Consider the following 20,933-nt stretch of genomic DNA (forward strand, 5'->3'; position numbering starts at 1 on the left):
TGATATTGTTGTTTGAGAATTATTACAATTTTATGATAAACAAAAGAATAGCAGTAGAACTGATGGATTCTCCCTGAGAAACATGCTGTATTACACATATGAAACTAATGTCAGGCAGAGATTTTAAAAATAATGCAGAAGGCATATACCATTACAGCACGAACTGTAAGCATGTACAAAACCAGATATAATAGTCTAAATCAACACTAACAAGAGCTCGTTGAAGACGAAATGACCCCCCCCCCCCCCCCCCCCCACCTTTATGCATTTAGTAATTGCACAAGAAACAGAAATTATGTATGCTCACTGTAAACAAAAGTTCTACCGTTCTGGTTCAATCTGACTTTAACCTATTAACCTAACAAGAGATCACAGAGTGATCTTGGCGCCCACCACTGAGCCATTTTTGAATGTTCAAAATTTCAAGGCTAGCTCAAGGTCAAAATCAAGGTCAAATTTCACATCTGTACAAAACACTGCATGTGGTCCAAATTTGAAAGCTGTGGCTTGAGGAATGTGAAAGCAGGTCAACGTTCATTTCGGTAGACAGAACTATGCATGTGCTTCAAATTTGGAGGCTGTAGCTTGAGAAATGTGAAAGTAGGTAATAGGTAAAATTCAATGTCAAATTTCAATTCAGAACACAAAAATATGCATGCGGTCAAAATTTGAAGCTGTAGCTTCAGAAATGTGAAAGTAGGTCACTAGGTCAATCTCAAGATCAAAGTTCATTTCAGTACACAAAACTATGCATGGGGTTCAAATTTGAAGGCTGTAGCTTGAGAAATGTGAAAGTAGGTCACTAGGTCAAAATCAAGGTCAAATTTTATTTCGGTACACAAAACTATGCATATGGTCCAAATTTGAAGCCTCTACCTTCAGAAATGTGAAAGTGGGTCACTAGGTCAATCTCAAGATCAAAGTTCATTTCAGTACACAAAACTATGCTTGTGGTTCAAATTTGAAGTCTGTAGCTTCAAAAATGTGAAAGTAGGTCACTAGGTCAAAATCAAGGTCAAAGTTTGTTTCGGTACACAAACCTATGCATGTGGTCTAAATTTGAAGGCTGTAGCTACAGAAATGTGAAAGTAGGTCACTAGGTCAAGATCAAGGTAAACTCATGTCAAGCTTCATCTTGCCACTCAAAACTATACATGTGGTCCAAATTTGAATGATGTAGGTTATGGACATGAAGACACTAAGTTTTTTGCTTATACAAGTCTTTATGAACCATGTGACCCCCGGGGCTGGGCCATATTTGACCCTAGAGGGATAATTTGAACAAACTTGGTAGAGAACCACTAGATGATGCTACATTACAAATATCAAAGCCCTAGTCTTTGATGTTTGGTCAAAAAGATTTTCCAAGTTTTTCCCTATATAAGTCTATATAAACCATGTGACCCCCAGGGCGGGGCCATATTTGACCCTAGGGAAATAATTGGAACAATCTTAGTAGAGGACCACAAGATGATGTCATATACAAAATATCAAAGCCCTAGGCCCTGTGGTTTTGGACAAGAGGTTTTTCAAAGTTTTTTCCTATATAATTCTATATAAACCATGTGACCCCCAGGGTGGGGCCATATTTGACCCAAGGGAAATAATCTGAACAATCTCGGTAGAGGACCACTAGATTTTGCTACATACCAAATATCAAAGCCCTAGGCCCTGTGGTTTTGAATAAAAAGATCAGAAACCATTTAACTGTTCCTGGCCAATGTGACCTTGACCTTTGACCTAGTGATCTCAAAATTAATAGGGGTCATCTGCTGGTCATGACCAACCTCACTATCAATTTTCCTGATACTAGGCCCAAGCATTCTTGAGTTATTGGCCGGAAACCATTTTCCTGTTCCTGGTCACTGTGTCCTTGACCTTTAACATACTGACCTCAAAATCAATAGGGGTCATCTGCTGGTCATGACCAACCTCCTTATAAACTTTCATGACCCTAGGCCTAAGCATTCTTGAGTTATCATCCGGAAACCATTTAACTGTTCAGGGTCACTGTGACCTTGACCTTTAACATACTGACCTCAAAATCAATAGGGGTCATCTGCTGGTCATGACCAACCTCCCTATCAACTTTCATGATCCTAAGCCTAAGTGTTATTGAGTTGTCATCTGGAAACCGTTTAACTATTCAGGGTCACTGTGACCTTGACCTTTGACATACAGACCTCAAAATTAATAGGGGTCATCTGCTGGTGATGACCAACCTCCCTATCAATTTTCATGATCCTAGGCCCAAGCGTTCTTGAGTTATCATCCGGAAACGGATTGGTCTACATTCTGACCGACTGACCGACATCTGCAAAACAATATACCCCTCCTTCTTCGAAGGTGGGCATAAAAAAACAAAGGGCCATAACTCATTTCATAAAGTGGCAATAATACCACGTCTCAGTTTGGTACATTGAAATCCAACCAAGTGTTGTTGAGATCAGAAGTGTTGCCATGAATTGTACACCTTGCTAGGATAATGTCTCGTTAGGTTGTTTTTCAGATGAGTTTCAACAGACACTTTTAACTATGATTAATGGTCTACTACTAAAGCTATATGTTCTCCCTTATTCGGGTTAGGAAATTGTCACTGGTAGAGAACAACTTAGAAATTGAGATCTATATATTGTTACTTAGGTTAACAGACCATGTGTCACTGAAATACATGGAGAAAATCAGTTTCTATTTAATCCTTCTAAAATAAAAAAGATGTTAATTTTACATTTTTAGATTTTATTAAACATGAGAAAAAATCAGTATTGAGGCACAAAGGACTAAAAACTTTCAAGTATTTACACTTTACATGTATTTAATTATTAACTTTTAATAACTGTTTTTCTGTTATTTTTTGCATGAAATTGTTTTCTCTACAGAAATTAAGTGAAACTGGATAATAATGAATAATTCTGTTTCAAAGTACACAAGTTTGGATAATAAATTATTCCATCGGGACAAATTGACTGAGTTCATCTTGATACGACTTACAGCTAGTCAAGCAAAACAATGAAATATGCATTTTTAATGCCAAATTCTATAAACATCATGAATTGTTAATCAGGTTTAATTAGACTGGTCATTTGGGATGCTGGAGGGTATTCCATGCGTGTACTGTCGGTAAATAATTACATGGTCACTATAGCAATGTTGTGGGTTGTCCGACCATAGGGTCATATAATATGTAAGGATATGAACTTTTCTCCCCAGGACAATTCAGTAAAATCAACCTCGTGTTTCATTGACCATTCTTATTAGTATAAACTGGCACTTCCCAAGACTTCTTTTTAAAAGGCAAGATGCAAAATGTGTGAATTTTCTCATTTTGTCGAACAGCATTATATTTTTAGGTTATTAAAATTTTGTAAAGAATTGAACAATTTTATGTGAGAAATATTCATCTGCCAAAGAATGTGTGCATATTTTTTGATGCAAATGTAATAAGTTTCATTGATATTTATTTATAAATGAAACATATCTGTTCTTTGGGGTTAGAAAAATTGATGTTTAATGTTCCATTGCAACAGTTTAAAAATGAGTGTGTATGTTATTTACCAAGCTAACGTGAAAATGCTACTATCATGATGATGTAGGTTAAAATTTAATATTTTTATGAAAATGACCCAAGAACTTCATGTAAACAACCACTAGATAATCTTTTTTAAATTCTTTTAATCATTTCACTTAAGTTATATATTCAGACCAATCTTTCTTGGCTCTGATTATCCAGTGTTTTGAGAAGAAAAGGAAAATAATTATAAATACAAAATTTAAATAGCCTCAGGAGTTATCTCCTGTGAACAAAACACAGGGTCAGAACACAGACTAACTTTGTACATGTAATTACAAGGTTTGTTAGAGACCAATTTGATTATTGCAACTGCCTGTAGCAGCTCCCTCAGAATTCATTAATTAATGAACTATATATTAGTACATTTGCATCTGTGGTCTTTCAAAGCAAGGTAAATTAAATATTTATTACAGCAATAATCATTCTTGCCAAAAAGCATTAAGTACCCTTGGCTTGTATCTCCTAAGGTAACATTAAACTGAAAGCGTGACAATAAAAACAAGTTATCACTTTAAGCTTCACTGTCTGTCTAGATCATCTCGTAACAAGATTAGAGGTGAAACAAGTTCATTTCAATTTATGTTTGTCAGGATATTCAAGGGACCATGAAATTTTTATCATCATATCAGTAATAATCAGAGCACCTACTCTGACTGGATGCGATGTGGTATTACTGAATTGTGAATTATAGTTCAACAATTGTGAATGTTTTGTACTGTATTAAACACAATTTATACCAAACATCAGATACCTTAACAAGCCAAGTGTGTTTTTAAATGGAATTTAATGGGGAGTACGCCATGACTTCCAAAGTCATTAGTTCCGGAGTTTCCTGTAATCTGTAACACTTTAAACGATAATTATTTTGTTTTCATATTAGTAAAGAATTCCTTGACAGTGAAGCGTATATACTCAAGTCTGCGAAATGGGTACTGAAACACAACACCATCACCAAAAAGACACATTAGGAAAGAGCCATTCACATTTAATATGTCGGTGTGATTTAATTTTTGTCCTCCATTTTTGTTGATGCGTATAAAGTTGGACAAATTAAGGTCAAATGGCAACTTTCCTCCTGGAAGGCTTGTGTCGTACCTGGTATTTTTTTTCAGACATAGGCATACACCTGGGTAGAACCACTGAATCTTGTCAGCCTGCTGGATGACTTCCCCGCATGAAAGAATTCAACACCCCAAACAAGGCTTTGATTCCACAATAGAGAGTGGCAGGTGATACAAAACCAATGACAAACTGCTAGGCCAGAAATCCCTCCTTTATATATGGAAAATTTGAGGACCTTTTCAATCTTTTCATCACTTGCTAGGGTCAGTGGTTAGAAACTGAAAACATAATAAAGATGACAACATTTGGAGGCACTTTTTATTCTTTTATATTCTATTGTAATGTGTTTACAACGGTATAACAGCTTTCTTGTGATGTCAAAGTTTAACATTGTCATGTTGTAAAATGATAAACTAAAAATGTACATCCATACATAACCAGGGCTGGTCAATAAACAAACTAACACATACTTTCATTTAAAAAAAAAAAATCAATAAAAAGATGTAAATTATTTTTTTTTCTTGTTAAAAACTACTAATGATTGAGCTGCATTTTACCATGATTTCCCGCAAAAAGGTCCAAATACCAAGTTGCTAAAAAGGTAATCGTTTCCCTTTTTAAGGGGACAGCCAGTGTTGGCCAACTACAAAGTGCTTGACTCGTAGTTTCTGACACAATGCTGTATTATTTTACTTTCCTATTCTCAGTTTTGCAAGATCTGTCTGGACCAACGCCTCGACTTCTTAAACTGTTCTAGTTAAATGGAACCAGTCTAGTTAAACAAGAGGAAAGAAGTCTAACTTCTTTATATACAAGAATTTCAACATAAATACACAAAAAAATGTCAACATTAATACAAGGTCACTGGACGGACTCAGAAATACGGGAAGGTGTCAAACACTGTACATGCTGTCTGACTGTACATGATAAAGTTGAAATCTGTTACTTACACGTAACAACATTTTCTGATGAATATGTACCTTTACATCTGATCAAATGAAACTGAAATTAATTGCAAACAAGCTTAGTGAAATAATTTGTTTACATGACAAAAACAAGAAATAGTTTATGTAAACAGCAGGTGAATAAATGTGACTGAAAAAAGTTGACAACCGTTTGCACTGACCTCAGGTTTTTTCATGACTGTACATTATTGAAATGGTAAACAAGAGGACCATGATGGTCCTGAATCGCTCACCTCTTCCCACATGACCCAGTTTTGAGTATGACGTCGTTTTTTTCTATTATTTGACATAGTGACCTAGTTTTTGAGCTCATGTGACCCAATTTTGAACTTGACCTAGATATTATCAAGATAAAAATTCTGACCAATTGAAAAATATGGTCTCTAGAGAGGTCACAAGGTTTTTCTATTATTTGACCTATTGGCCTAGTTTTCAGAGGTACATGACCCTGTTTTGAACTTGACCTAGATATCATCAAGGTGAACATTCTCACTAATTTTCATGAAGATCCATTCAAGGGTATGGCCTCTAGAGAGGTCACAAGGTTTTTCTATTTCAAGATCTACTGACCTAGTTTTTGATCGCAGTTGACCCAGTTTCAAACTTGAACTATATATCATCAAGATAAACATTCAGACCAACTTTCATGCAGATCCCATGAAGAATATGGCCTCTAGAGAGGTCACAACGTTTTTTCATTATTTGACCTACTGACCTACTTTTTGACGGCATGTGACCCAGTTTCGAAATTGACCTAGATATCATCAAGATGAACATTCTGACCAATTTTTATGGAGATCCATTCACAAGTATGGCCTCTAGAGAGGTCACAAGGTTTTTCTATTTTTAGACCTACTGACCTAGTTTTTGACCACACATGACCCTGTTTCGAACTTGACCTAGATATCATCAAGATGAACATTCAGACCAACTTTCATACAGATCCCATGAAAAATATGGCCTTTAGAGAGGTCACAAGGTTTTTCTATTATTTGACCTACTGACCTAATTTTGTGATGGCACGTGACCCTGTTTCGAACTTGACCTAGATATCATCAAGATGAACATTCAGACCAACTTTCATACAAATGCCATGAAAAATATGGCCTCTAGAGAGGTCACAAGGTTTTTCTATTATTTGACCTACTGACCTAGTTTTTGGCGGCTGTTGACCCACTTTCAAACCTGACCTAGATATTATCAAGGTGAACATTCTGACCAATTTTCATGAAGATCTCATGAAATATATGGCCTTTAGAGAGGTCACAAGGTTTTTCTATTTTTAGACCTACTGACCTAGTTTTTGATGGCATGTGACCCAGTATGAACTTGACCTAGATATCATCAAGGTGAACGTTCTGACCTATTTTCATGAAGATCTTGTGGAATATACGGCCTCTAGAGAGGTCACAAGGTTTTTCTATTTTTAGACCTACTGACCTAGTTTTTGACGGCACGTGACCCAGTTTCGAACTTGACCTAGATATCATCAAGGTGAACATTCTGACCAATTTTCATGAAGCTCTTTTGAAATATATGGCCTCGAGAGAGGTCACAAGGTTTTTCTATTTTTAGACCTACTGACCTAGTTTTTGATGGCACGTGACCCAGTTTCAAACTTGACCTAGATATCATCAAGATGAACATTCTGACCAACTTTCATAAAGATCCCACAAAAAATGTGACCTCCAGAGTGGTCACAAGCAAAAGTTTACGGACGGACGTACGCACGGACGACGGACGCTGCGTGATTACAAAAGCTCACCTTGTCACTATGTGACAGGTGAGCTAAAAATTAAAATTGGTAACTACATACATATCACAGACTCACTGACCATTTTTAACAACCTAAACTATTCTGCATTAATTAACAATACAAGTTTATGACCCCAATTTATATATATATATATATTTTTTCCTAGGTGCCTTTTCCTCTTAAATAGTATTTTACAAAACAAATAAACCTACATAAAAACATCAACTTTACTTTTAATTTATACTGATACTTACATCACAAACTTGTATAAGTTCACACTGATGAAAAAGTAAAAATCACAGAAGATTTTTAATCTGCCATCTAGTATTTCATTGCAGTAACATTTATATTAGTTAAATCTCACAGAAATATTTCATAGGAACTGTCATTCTAATATTCCAGAAGAGATTCACCAGAATTAGAAACATTTATAATATAAACAAGAGCTGTCAGTGGACAGCGCGCTCGACTATTCTCAGTGCTTGATAGTATAATATAAGCAATGAGTAAAACTTTAACATTACAGTAAGCATATTCTAAGTCAAAAAGGGGCCATAATTCAGTCAAAATGCTTGATAGAGTTGCCTCCTCCTTTTTACAGACTGGGGTCATGATGGTAAGCAAGTACGCAAAATATGAAAGCAATACCTCAATGGACTTCGAAAATATTTGGGGTGGTACGCAAACTTTAACATTTATTCTAAGTTGAAAAGGGGCCATTATTCCGGTAAAATGCTTGAAAGAGTTGCCTCCTCCTTTTTACAGACTGGGGTCATGATGGTAAACAAGTATGCAAAATATGAAAGCAATATCTCAATGGACTTTGAAAATATTTGGGGTGGTACGCAAACTTTAACATTTATTCTAAGTCGAAAAGGGGCCATAATTCCGATAAAATGCTTGATAGAGTTGCCTCCTCCTTTTTACAGACTGGGGTCATGATGGTTAACAAGTAAGCAAAATATGTAAGCAATATCTCAATGGACTTTGAAAATGTTTGGGGTGGTACGCAAACTTTAACATTTATTCTAAGTCGAAAAGGGGCCATAATTCAGTCAAAATGCTTGATAGAGCTGCCTCCTCCTTTTTACAGACTGGGGTCATGATGGTAAACAAGTATGCAAAATATGAAAGCAATATCTCAATGGACTTTGAAAACTTTAACATTTGTGTGACGCCAACGCTCACGCTAACCCTAACACAGACGCCGGGGCGAGTAGGATAGCTCCCCTATTCTTCATATAGTCGAGCTAAAAATGTAATATTCACAGAATATCAATTAATAGTCAGCTGTAATTCTTCTTCCTGTACAATCTTACAAAGTTAAATCTTGCACAAATATTCAAAATTAAATTAAGAAGAGATTCATTGGGGAAAAAACTTTTTACAATAATCAATACAAAATAATTTAGAAAGTTACTGGTCTAAATACAGAGAATATATATATTTAAATATTCTACAACAAAACAACAAATTAATAAACGGGGAAAACTGCTCGACTCAATGATAACGACCCAAAATGCAACATTCTTTGACCAGCACTTACAGCTTTAAATTATTGTTTTAAATATGCTTTTAATATGGCCATATTGGAATTAAAATTCAGAATCTGGGATTAAAGCAGTAAATTTTAACTAGATCTACAGATACAGATTTAGACAGACCACAATTGTTTTTATGTTTTAACAGTTGCACTAACAACTGATGTTAACATGAAATAAAATAACATTTTCTGGACATAATAACACTATATATATTAATAAGAAAATAAAAGGAAAACTTTCTAACTATCAAATGCATTTATTTGGTTTCAGCCCTTAAGGAGTCTATTCCTTATAACTGTAAGTATACAGGTCTACCCCACCCACATTAATGTGAGCTACGATGGGCGTGCAACCAGGTATAAATCATATCATTTACTTAGGTGTAGGACTGTACTATCCATACACTCTGGCACAAACAGGTCAAATACAAGCCCCAGTACATTTTATGGACAGCTTACACTTAACTTCCTATGAATATCTTGTTTCTCTTTTAAAATACTACCACAAAGTGGACTGGATCCTTCACCCTACCTAGATCTAATGTTGAATGTAATAAATGGTGTTAGTACAATACCATATATGAGGTAAATTTAATGCAATGTGCATTTTTTAAAATATCTTTCTTATGTATGCTTTAAAAGTAGCAGATAAGCAAGCTGAAATTAAAAATAAAACCATTTACAATTGGTTTTTACAATGAATAACAAGAATTTCAATAATTTAAAGGCACATTGACATCTCTAATTAATTCATCAGTAAAACAGAGATCAGGGAACTTGCATATAAACATACCTCATAAATGATACTTTGGCATCTAAGGCAAGAACTTTACTGTGTAAAACTGTGAGAGTGGAACTGTAACTTCCATACATGTACATTACAGTAATAAATATTTCAGTTTCAATTAAAACATGATTAAATTCAATTAAAACAAATCACAGTTTATATATCTTTTCTCTTTAACAATATATACATGTATTATTGTATTTTACATATATAAACAATTAAAAGGACAAAAAACTGCCATGTTGCAGGTCATGGAATAAAATTTCACATTGAAAGAATTTACATCAAATGCATCTCATGAAGATTGTCTTGTAGTCAAGGTTTCAAATAACAACACAATTTCTGTTCCACAAATTTTTCACAAAGCCTGAAATTTACACCAGAATCCATTCTGGAAAAACTTTTCCAAGGGAGATAACTGTTAAATGACTACCCAGTTGGAATAATGATTGTTGATGAAGAGTTTTGTCCCTTGATGAAATAAATGATCATGACTTCAAGTATCTGAAAAATAAAATAATTTCTTGAAATGATAAACAATATTTGATTCTGTTTTCAATTGAAACAAAGAAATAATACAAACAGAATCATTACTGACCTTTTTCTTTTGAAATCACATATTACAGTCAATGGTCAAACACTCACAGTAAGTAAAGTCCACAATGCCATCAAAGCTAAACATGATCTCATTTTGTTATTATAAGATTCAGTGAGATTTCACACAAGGTTTTTCTGAGACTTCCAGATCTGTTTAATTTCATACATCTTTTCTCTGCTCAGAAGCATATGCTTACATATATGAACCGTGCCATGAGAAAAACAACATAGTGACTTTGCGACCAGCATGGATCCAGACCAGCCTGCACATCCATGCAGTCTGGTCAGGATCCATGCTTCTTTCTCTAATTGCAATAGGCTTTGAAAGCGAACAGTATAGATCCTGACCAGACTGCGCGGATGTGCAGGCTGGTCAGGATCCATGCTGTTTACAAAGCCACTATGGTGCTTTTCTCTTGGCGCGGGTCATATGTCTGAATATTAGCTGTACTTTAGATGTCTGTTTACATTCTCAATTTCTCTAACAGGTTTACTGCAACCTTTCAACATTACTACATAACTTTGTCAGTAACACAACAGTCCTTATATTTTTATAAATGTATTTAACTTTTTATTGCAACAAACATACATATATAAGCTGAACTGTGAAACAGGTTTTATATGTTGCATTAATATAACTTATATGTACAGCCAGACTTTGTTCGCTCAGACTTAGTTAATTCAAATCTCTTTATAATGTATATTGTTCGGTGGCTCAAACTACTGGTAACTCGAATAAAGTCTGCCGGTCCTGTCAAATTTGAATAATTGAAGTTTGACTGTACATGTTATTTGGAAAGATTGCAAATTTCAGTTAAATTCTGTTGACTGTGTGTAGTACAGAACACTTACTTTCTGAACCAATTTGGCCTTGATGAAGAGCTGTTACAGACATGTAGAGGGCTACTTGAACTGTTACAGGAGAACAGAGAAGAGAGAAAGAAGAAATGTCATACAGAAGAAACAAAGAAAGAAAAAGACATAGAGAGAGAAGAAGAAACAGATAGATTTTTCTGTAGAATTTGTAAGATACCCACATTGAGTCAAGTTGTTAAGAGTTCATGTGTGCATAAAAATTCACCTTTGTACATCACAAACAATGCAGATATTTGGTTGATACATTGTCACAAAGAATCTGATTTAGTTCTTGACGGAGTATTTTCAGAACGCCCATAAATCTGACTTAATAATTTTTTTTTCTATTTCATCCAAGACATTGCAGTTTAACTTAGTTTATCACTGTGTCTGTTTGAAAGCCACTACAAACAGCTACCTATAGTTCTCAACTGACAATCCTCAGTGAAAGAATGATCATTAAAGTGGGGTTTGCTGGACAATCATACATATTTTTAGAGAACTGGTAGAAACAGGTTGTTATCAAGAAGCTACACTGACTGTATCATTGTTACATTCAATACAATCAAATATGTTAGCCAACATACTTAGCTGCCCAGTCTGTTCTCCCAGCTGCTGCCCCACCCACTGGTTGTCTGTAGCCCGCAGAATTCTTGTTTAATGACAGAGGAGCTGGCTGTGCCCGCTTCCAACTTACATTAGAATAATCTGCAAAAACACAAATTCTTTTCAATAAAAATTTCAGAAGTTTGTTCAAATTATTTATGGTAATTAATTAGTTCTAGTAAAACAATTTAGATAACAACTATATTTTTCCTAAAACTGGTTTATATTTGTTTTTTAACTTTTAACCTTTAGCCTGCTGGCAACGATTCTATGTGATCAGTGCAGGCCAAGATCAGCCTGCACATACATGAAGGCTGATCTTGGTCTGCACTGTTTGCAATTCAGTCAGTAAATTTTCAGTGAACACCCCTTTGAACATTAAGTGGTGCTGCCAAAACTGAATGACAGACTAGTCCATTTTAAAAATTTAGCAAGGTAAAGGTAACAGATAAAATTAATCGGAATTGTATCCGATTTCACGGGTTGATCAATGAAAGTAAGTCCCCCACAAAATGTACTGATTTCACAGTATGAAAACAATACTTACTGTTAGGTTTATTACTAGACAAGAATGAAGGTACATATGATGGTGATCCCTGATTACCCGCTAACCCTTGGTTCGCCCGTCCTATGTTCATACCGCTTGGTTTGTTCATGGCCGGACTGCCCCAGGTGCTTGGACCTAGACTTGGTCCTCCTGATTCCTTCCTTGAACTACTTTTGGGATTTATTCCTAAAAATAAGACAAAATAAGTCATACTAACATAACCAATATTTTAAAACTACGAGTCTGTTACTAGTAGCATTACAACTTTACATACAGTACCTAACACATAGAGAAAAATAGATAATCTGTGCAAAAATCCGAAGATCATTTGAAATATTCTGTGATTTGCATTAACCTAGACATTCTTAATGCATAAAAACCTACCAGTAGTAACTAAAGCTAAAATACTGTAGGACATTTTTCATTATCATTATGTTATTTAATACTGTACAGTACAATTCATTGATATATATCTGAGCAAAATCATAGCGAGTTAAACATGATTTTTCGGCTTGATTCACTTCAAGCTCTATTACGTACTCTACTAAAACCCTGTGAAACAAGATTTTTATCGTATGCCTATTTTTCTTGGTGAAAAAAAAACAAACAAAAACAAGAACAGTTAATTACAGCACAGCCTATAGATCAATGTAACAGAAATGACTTAAAACATACCTATATAAAAGTGAAGAAATACTTATTGCTGTTGATTTCCATCCAGAAATGTTTAACAATCAACAGCTTTAGCTTTTAATTTTTTTTTTAGCACAGGAATTTATACATTGTACAATATGTAATATACTGTATCCAAAACAGTAATGTATTGTACGGTCACATGGTTCAAATGTGAATCTCTGATTGGACAATAGCAAGAAGCTATAAAATATTAAACAGAATGGAAAAAAATGTATTTCATCTAAAATAACTGAGGTACATGCAAGTTTATGAAACATGAACACAATTTTTGTGTTGGTTCACAACTGGTATACTACATGTAGCTTTGAATCATGTAACCCAAGTTAGACATAACAAACATGCGGTAACATACAATCACATCACAAAAACCTTATAAACAATAATGAATGGTTTCAAGCAGAAACTGTCTTAAGTGCAGACAAAATTTTGAGTCAATCCCTCCAACTGACTGTAACCTCTACGACCTGTAGGCAGGATAGATAAAATTGCAAAAAAAAAGAGAAAGAAATGGTCTGAAAGATGATTGGTTTTTAAGATGATCAATGAAACAGTTTTGACAGAAAACAAGACACCACATTGTACCCTATTGTACATTTGTAAGTAAAACTTCACTGACACATGTTTCTTTTTTCAATTCAATGACTTTCTTCTTCAAAATGTTATGAGAAACTTTTCAATCATTCAATTATGCTTAGGCAAAAAATGAAAATCTGAAAATATCAAAAGAAGGGCCAAATATATATTTTAACATTAAAATTATTTCATAGCATGAGATTTCATGTCTCAAAACACATGACAACAAATTATTTTTTTTTTTTCATTTTTTTCTTCTTCTCATTTTACAACAACCATATTAGTCATTCTTTCAGCCATTTATCACAATGTGTGCATGCCCATCTATAAATGATAGACTTCTGACAGCCTATGTGCACCATTGTTTACCAGATTCTGGATTGGTCCAATATTCAAGGGGCTTAACTACCGCAGGTTTGTGGCCCTGTACAGTAATTAAGGCAGCATTGCTGTTTTTCTTGTTAAACGGAGCTGCTATACCTAGCAAGCAACAAGCAATCTATCTAAGCACAGCTACAACTAATTACACTATTTGTTTAAAGGCACTGATCTCCAGATCATACAACAACATAAAAAGGGAAAAGTTTTAGGTATCAGGTAATTAATGCTGTATTTTTTCAGAAAGCTTTGAAACGTTACTACAGAAAGTAAGACAAGAGGACCATGATGGTCCTGAATCGCTCACCTCTTCCCACATGATCCAGTTTTGAGTATGACGTCGTTTTTTCTATTATTTGACATAGTGACCTAGTTTTTGAGCTCATGTGACCCAGTTTTGAACTTGACCTAGATATTATCAAGATAAAAATTCTGACCAATTTTCATGAAGATCCATTGAAAAATATGGTCTCTAGAGAGGTCACAAGGTTTTTCTATTATTTGACCTATTGACCTAGTTTTTTAAGGCATGTGACCCAGTTTCAAACTTGACCTAGATATCATCGAGGTGAACATTCTGACCAATTTTCATGAAGATCCATTCAAGGGTATGGCCTCTAGAGAGGTCACAAGGTTTTTCTATTTCAAGACCTACTGACCTAGTTTTTGATCGCAGTTGACCCAGTTTCAAACTTGACCTAGATATCATCAAGAAAAACATTCAGACCAACTTTCGTACAGATCCCATGAAAAATATGGCCTCTAGAGAGGTCACAACGTTTTTTCATTATTTGACCTACTGACCTACTTTTTGATGGCACGTGACCCACTTTCGAACTTGACCTAGATATCATCAAGATGAACATTCTGACCAATTTTCATACAGATCCCATGGAAAATATGACCTCCAGGGAGGTCACAAGAATTTTCTATTTTTAGACCTACTGACCTAGTTTTGGACCGCAGTTGACCCAGTTTCGAACTTGACCTAGATATTATCAAGATGAACATTCAGACCAACTTTCATGCAGATCCCATGAAAAATATGACCTCTAGAGAGGTCACAAGGATTTTCTATCATTTGACCTACTGACCTAGTTTTTGACCGCAGTTGACCCGGTTTCAAACTTGACCTAGATATCATCAAGATGAACATTCAGACCAATTTTCATACAAATCCCATGAAAAATACGGCCTTTAGAGAGGTCACAAGGTTTTTCTATTATCTGACCTACTGACCTAGTTTTTGACGGCACGTGACCCAGTTTCGAACTTGACCTAGATATCATCAAGGTGAACGTTCTGACCAATTTTCATGAAGATCCAATGAAATATATGGCCTCTAGAGAGGTCACAAGGTTTTTCTATTTTTAGACCTACTGACCTAGTTTTTGAAGGCACGTGACCCAGTTTCGAACTTGACCTAGATATCATCAAGGTGAACATTCTGACCAATTTTCATGAAGATCCATTGAAAAATATGGCCTCTAGAGAGGTCACAAGGATTTTCTATTATTTGACCTACTGACCTAGTTTTTAACCGCACATGACCCAGTTTCGAACTTGACCTAGATATCACCCAGATGAACATTCTGACCAACTTTAATAAAGATCCCATGAAAAATGTGACCTCTAGAGTGGTCACAAGCAAAAGTTTACGCACGCACGCACGGACGGACGCACGCACGGACGACGGACGCCGGACGCTGCGCGATCACAAAAGCTCACCTTGTCACTATGTGACAGGTGAACTAAAAAACACCATTTACAATGTTTATATCCCTGTGACCTTAACCTTTGACCCCGAAATTTATAGGGGTCATGTACACATCAAGACCAACATACACGCTAAGTTTCAAGGTCCTAGGTGAAATACTTGTCCAGATATTGAGCGGAAACAATTTTCAATGTTTAGGTCCCTGTGACCTTGACCTTTGACCAAGTGACCCCAAAATCAATCGTGGTCATGTTCACATCAAGAAGAACAAACCTATGGAGTTTCAAGGTCCTAGGTGAAACACTTGTCTAGATACTGAGTGAGCAAAACTCATTATCTCATCCATCCACCCGCCAGCCCAGACAGCCCTAATCTACAAGACAGATTTTTCTTCGAAAACCCGACCAAACATTAAGAAGAGGACCATGATGGTCCTGAATCGCTCACCTCTTCCCACATGACCCAGTTTTGAGTATGACGTCGTTTTCTCTATTATTTGACACAGTGACCTAGTTTTTGAGCTCATGTGACCCAGTTTTGAACTTGACCTAGATATTATCAAGATAAAAATTCTGACCAATTTTCATGAGATTCCATTTAAAAATATGGTCTCTAGAGAGGTCACAAGGTTTTTCTATTATTTGACCTATTGACCTAGTTTTCGAAGGTACGTGACCCTGTTTTGAACTTTATCTAGATATCATCAAGGTGAACATTCTCACTAGTTTTCATGAAGATCTCATGAAAAATATGGCCTCTAGAGAGGTCACAAGGTTTTTCTATTTTTATACCTACTGGCCTAGTTTTTGACCGCACGTGACCCAGTTTTGAAACTGACCTAGATATCATCAAGGTGAACATTCAGATCAATTTTCATGAAGATCCATTGAAAAATATGGCCTCTAGAGAAGTCAAAAGATTTTTCTAATTTTAGACCTACTGACCTAGTTTTTGACCGCAGTTGACCCAGTTTCAAACCTGACCTAGATATCATCAAGATGAACATTCAGACCAACTTTCATACAGATCCCATGAAAAGTATGGCCTAGAGAGGTCACAAGGTTTTTTTATTTTTTGACCTACTGTACTAGTTTTTGAACGCACGTGACCCAGTTTCAAACTTGACCTAGATATCATCAAGATGAACATTCTGACCAATTTTCATGAAGATCCATTCAAGGGTATGGCCTCTAGAGAGGTCACAAGGTTTTTCTATTTCAACACCTACTGACCTAGTTTTTGATCGCAGTTGACCCAGTTTCAAACTTGACCTATATATCATCAAGATAAACAATCAGACCAACTTTCATACAGATCCCAAGAAAAATATGACCTCTAGAGAGGTCACAATGTTTTTTCATTATTTGACCTACTGACCTACTTTTTGAGAGCACGTGACCCACTTTCGAACTTGACCTAGATATCATCAAGATGAACATTCTGACCAATTTTTATGGAGATCCTTTCACAAGTATGTCCTCTAGAGAGGTCACAAGGTTTTTCTATTTTTAGACCTACTGACCTAGTTTTTGACCGCACATGATGATCTTTCAAACTTGACCTAGATATCATCAAGATGAACATTCAGACCAACTTTCATACAGATCCCATGAAAAATATGGCCTTTAGAGAGGTCACAAGGTTTTTCTATTATTTGACCTACTGACCTAGTTTTTGATGGCACGTGACCCACTTTCGAATCTGACCTAGGTATCATCAAGATGAACATTCTGACCAATTTTCATGAAGATCTCATGAAATATATGGCCTCTAGAGAGGTCACAAGGTTTTTCTATTTTTAGACCTACTGACCTAGTTTTTGAACGCACGTGACCCAGTTTCGAACTTGACCTAGATATCATCAAGATGAACATTCAGACCAACTTTCATACAGATCCCATGAAAAATATGGCCTTTAGAGAGGTCACAAGGTTTTTCTATTATTTGAACTACTGACCTAGTTTTTGAAGGCACGTGACCCAGTTTCGAACTTGACTTAGATATCATCAAGGTGAACGTCCTGACCAATTTTCATGAAGATCTTGTGTAATATATGGCCTCTAGAGAGGTCACAAGGTTTTTCTATTTTTAGACCTACTGACCTAGTTTTTGAAGGCACGTGACCCAGTTTCGAACTTGACCTAGATATCATCAAGGTGAACATTCTGACCAATTTTCATGAACATCTCATGAAATATATGGCCTCTAGAGAGGTCACAAGGTTTTTCTATTTTTAGACCTACTGACCTAGTTTTTGATGGCACGTGACCCAGTTTCGAACTTTATCTAGATATCATCAAGGTGAACATTCTGACCAACTTTCATAAAGATCCCATGAAAAATGTGACCTCTAGAGTGGTCACAAGCAAAAGTTTACGGACGCACGCACGGACTGACGGACGACGGACACCGCGCGATCACAAAAGCTTACCTTGTCACTTTGTGACAGGTGAGCTAAAAAGTGTTTGTAACAGGTTTCTTGAGGTAAACTGCCTTAATTATAAATACTTATATTTAACGATCATTAAATACATATATCCCTCCGTGGGGTATTGGTCCTGAAGGCAGGAATGTTTTTAATTCCTTGGCAGCCTAGGTTTGATTCCTGGCTTAAGTTTTTTTCTCTTGATTGGCAGTTTTAAGAAAACTCATTTTCTAATGTTCATAATATGACTAAACTTCAATTTTAAAAAAAATAAATTTTTTTTAGCCAAAATCTGGAGGTCAGTACCTTTAACGTATTTGAACTTTAGTTCACTAGTTAACAATAAAGTTACAATAATAGAACATGAAAAGTCACAACAATTCTGTCTTCAACCCTACTGTTGGATTCATATATTCTTTAACAAGTACTTCTGTGATTTCTCTTTTGAATATTTGACAAAACCATCATTGATAGATTAATTTTTAAAAAAAAAACTTTTGGATTCTAAAACATCAATTTATCGTCAAAAAATGACAGGATAGTAGTTTGATGTGTAGCTGTTTTGGTAAAAAGGCAGCAATTTTGTCTCAGTTTCTCCCATGATTCATATGAAACATTCAGAATATCTCACATAAAAACATCAAACTCCTGTGACTTCTTTTGTGTCAAATTTTGAATAAAACATTCAAATTTACCCAGTCATTTGTCCTCTAAAACATAATTATATGTAGTTTTCCTAATAAAATTGAAATGATTCAAGAAACCTTCAAATTAAAAAAAAAAATCTAATTTGAGAACCACACTGCAACTGCAGCTTAATGTATAAAATATATGTGGTCCTTACAAAATGAGAAAGAAATTCATGAAAAACTTGATTATGGATTAGGAAAATCAAACAGAAGACTCTTGCTTAACATTCTATATTTTCTTATTCAAATTTATACCAGCTTGAATATAAGTTGTACAAACCTTTTATAAAATTTTTGCTTTTACTAAACACCCACTATGAACAAATGGTGTAGAAACATCATTCATTTTTGAATGACTTCAGCACCAATGTCCTGCTGAAATCTACTCAGGAATCTGCCACACAGATCTGCTCCCTCTGCTAGTATGCTTATTAACCATATTAAAGGGAGATAAATGTGTGTAAGATTGTATACATACCAGGTAAATACCTCGCCTTGGAGAGATAATGTTGTTTAGCAGAAGATTCTCGAGATCGACCTGAAGGTATCCGCTGGTTAGCCTTCGATGACTTTTTCCCTAATATACTCCTGGTAAATATACACATGTTACAAATAAACCAGAACTGTACACAATTATAATGCTAGTAAACACTTCAAAAAAGGTTTTAAATGCAGAATAAATAAATTTTATGTACATGCATAATTATTTCATATTTAAAGTTCAGTTTACACATCTCATTTCAGCAATTCATGAAACTTTTACAAAATAACAGTTGAGGAATTGGAGAGAACGCTATGTTCCTCTGAATTTTAATATCATTTTGAACTATTAAAACGTACCAAACATAATTATATGGCATCTGATGTGTAAATTCAGTGAATATTTAATCAAACAGATATTAAATACTGTCATTTACTGTAAGGTTTGCACTTTACTTACGCTAAGAAATCATCTTCATCATCATTAAACATATTTTCCTTCTTTTCCTCTCGTTTACCACCTATCCCAGGTAATGGTTTCACTGGTGCAGCTTTCTGTTTACGAGGTACACCAAAATCTAGGTCATCAAAATCATCCCAGGTGTCGGATACACCGCCACCCCAACGTTTCCTTGCACTTTGTTTCTTTGTTACAGACATTTGAAAAGGATCCTGGAGTAATAAAAATTCATATTTTAATATTCAAGAATTATGATACATAATTTAGAATAAAAACACCATGAGACCACATTCTAACCAGTGTAAATGTTTAAACAAAGCAGACTGGGTAAATATGGCAATGGTTTCATCTTTGCTTATATTCACTAATTACTGTTCAAAATGGAAACAGTCATGAATACTGTTCATTAGGGTGTTATCTGAAACAGTACAAGGTATAAATTCTGATCTTAAAGTAAGAAGAATAAGCGTGTTTTAAGTGTAATTTAAGAAGAATCAGTAAATGATTTTAAAACTAAAACAGTAAAACAATAAATGCAACAAGGCTTACATCTAGATCCTGGTTATGCTGCTGTTTCTGAGGATAGTTTGGCACAACTGGTTGTTGTTGGTTAGGTATCGTCGGCTTTTCTTGGAATGGTCGATTTGTCATGTGATGTTGTGGTGATGGTACGCTAGGCTTCTCTGGGGGTTTGTAAGATGATTGTGTGTGAATGGGCTGGGCGGGGGGACGAGCTGGGGATGGCATAGTTGTACCAAGATTCTGGCCAACTTGAAAATATTGATATCTTAAACACTGAAACAGAAAACAAAACATTCTTCATGTCTTCCATGACTTACCGAGCAAAAATTGTAAAATGACAAAAATCATGGGCAATAACTCCAGTGAAAATCACTGAACCAAAACATTCCAAAGATATACACAGGCTTGGCAGTTGTAACTCGTGAAGTTTGGTGGAATCCTAATCAGTGGTACAGCAGAAGCACAGATATAAAAGAATTTGGCAAAGCAAGGGTCATGACTCTGCTAAAAATCAGTGAGTAGGAACATCATGATGATATGCATAATTAACCTTGGCACTGATAGATCCAGTAAAGTCTGGTAGAAATCTGCCTAATGATTTCAGAAAAGAAGCCGAAATATAAAAAAGATAAATAAATAGAAATAAATCTTGTAAAATCCATTAATTAGGAACATGTTGATAATATGCATATTAAGACTTGACA

At 35.3% G+C, this 20,933-nt stretch overlaps 1 protein-coding gene across 3 annotated transcripts in view; it reads right to left on the bottom strand.

Moving 5' to 3' along the window:
* Positions 1-4,933: 4,933 nt before the first annotated feature.
* LOC123523783 (serine/threonine-protein kinase ICK-like) overlaps positions 4,934-20,933 on the bottom strand; it is a 46,633-nt gene continuing 30,633 nt past the window's right edge. Inside the window, exons 9-16 of one of the 3 annotated variants that reach the window (XM_053539573.1) lie at positions 20,257-20,502; positions 19,708-19,919; positions 19,246-19,355; positions 13,928-14,038; positions 12,290-12,475; positions 11,724-11,844; positions 11,134-11,193; positions 4,934-10,188 (exon numbers count right to left, since the gene is read on the bottom strand). In XM_053539573.1, coding sequence (XP_053395548.1) covers positions 10,173-10,188; positions 11,134-11,193; positions 11,724-11,844; positions 12,290-12,475; positions 13,928-14,038; positions 19,246-19,355; positions 19,708-19,919; positions 20,257-20,502 — 1,062 coding nt within the window. In that variant the 3' untranslated portion in view covers positions 4,934-10,172. The remainder of the gene's footprint in view (positions 10,189-11,133; positions 11,194-11,723; positions 11,845-12,289; positions 12,476-13,927; positions 14,039-19,245; positions 19,356-19,707; positions 19,920-20,256; positions 20,503-20,933) is intronic. The other 2 variants (XM_045301436.2, XM_053539574.1) reach the window with 2 other exon arrangements.

The sequence above is a fragment of the Mercenaria mercenaria genome, chromosome 3 (assembly GCF_021730395.1).
Source record: "Mercenaria mercenaria strain notata chromosome 3, MADL_Memer_1, whole genome shotgun sequence".
NCBI lineage: Eukaryota > Metazoa > Mollusca > Bivalvia > Venerida > Veneridae > Mercenaria > Mercenaria mercenaria.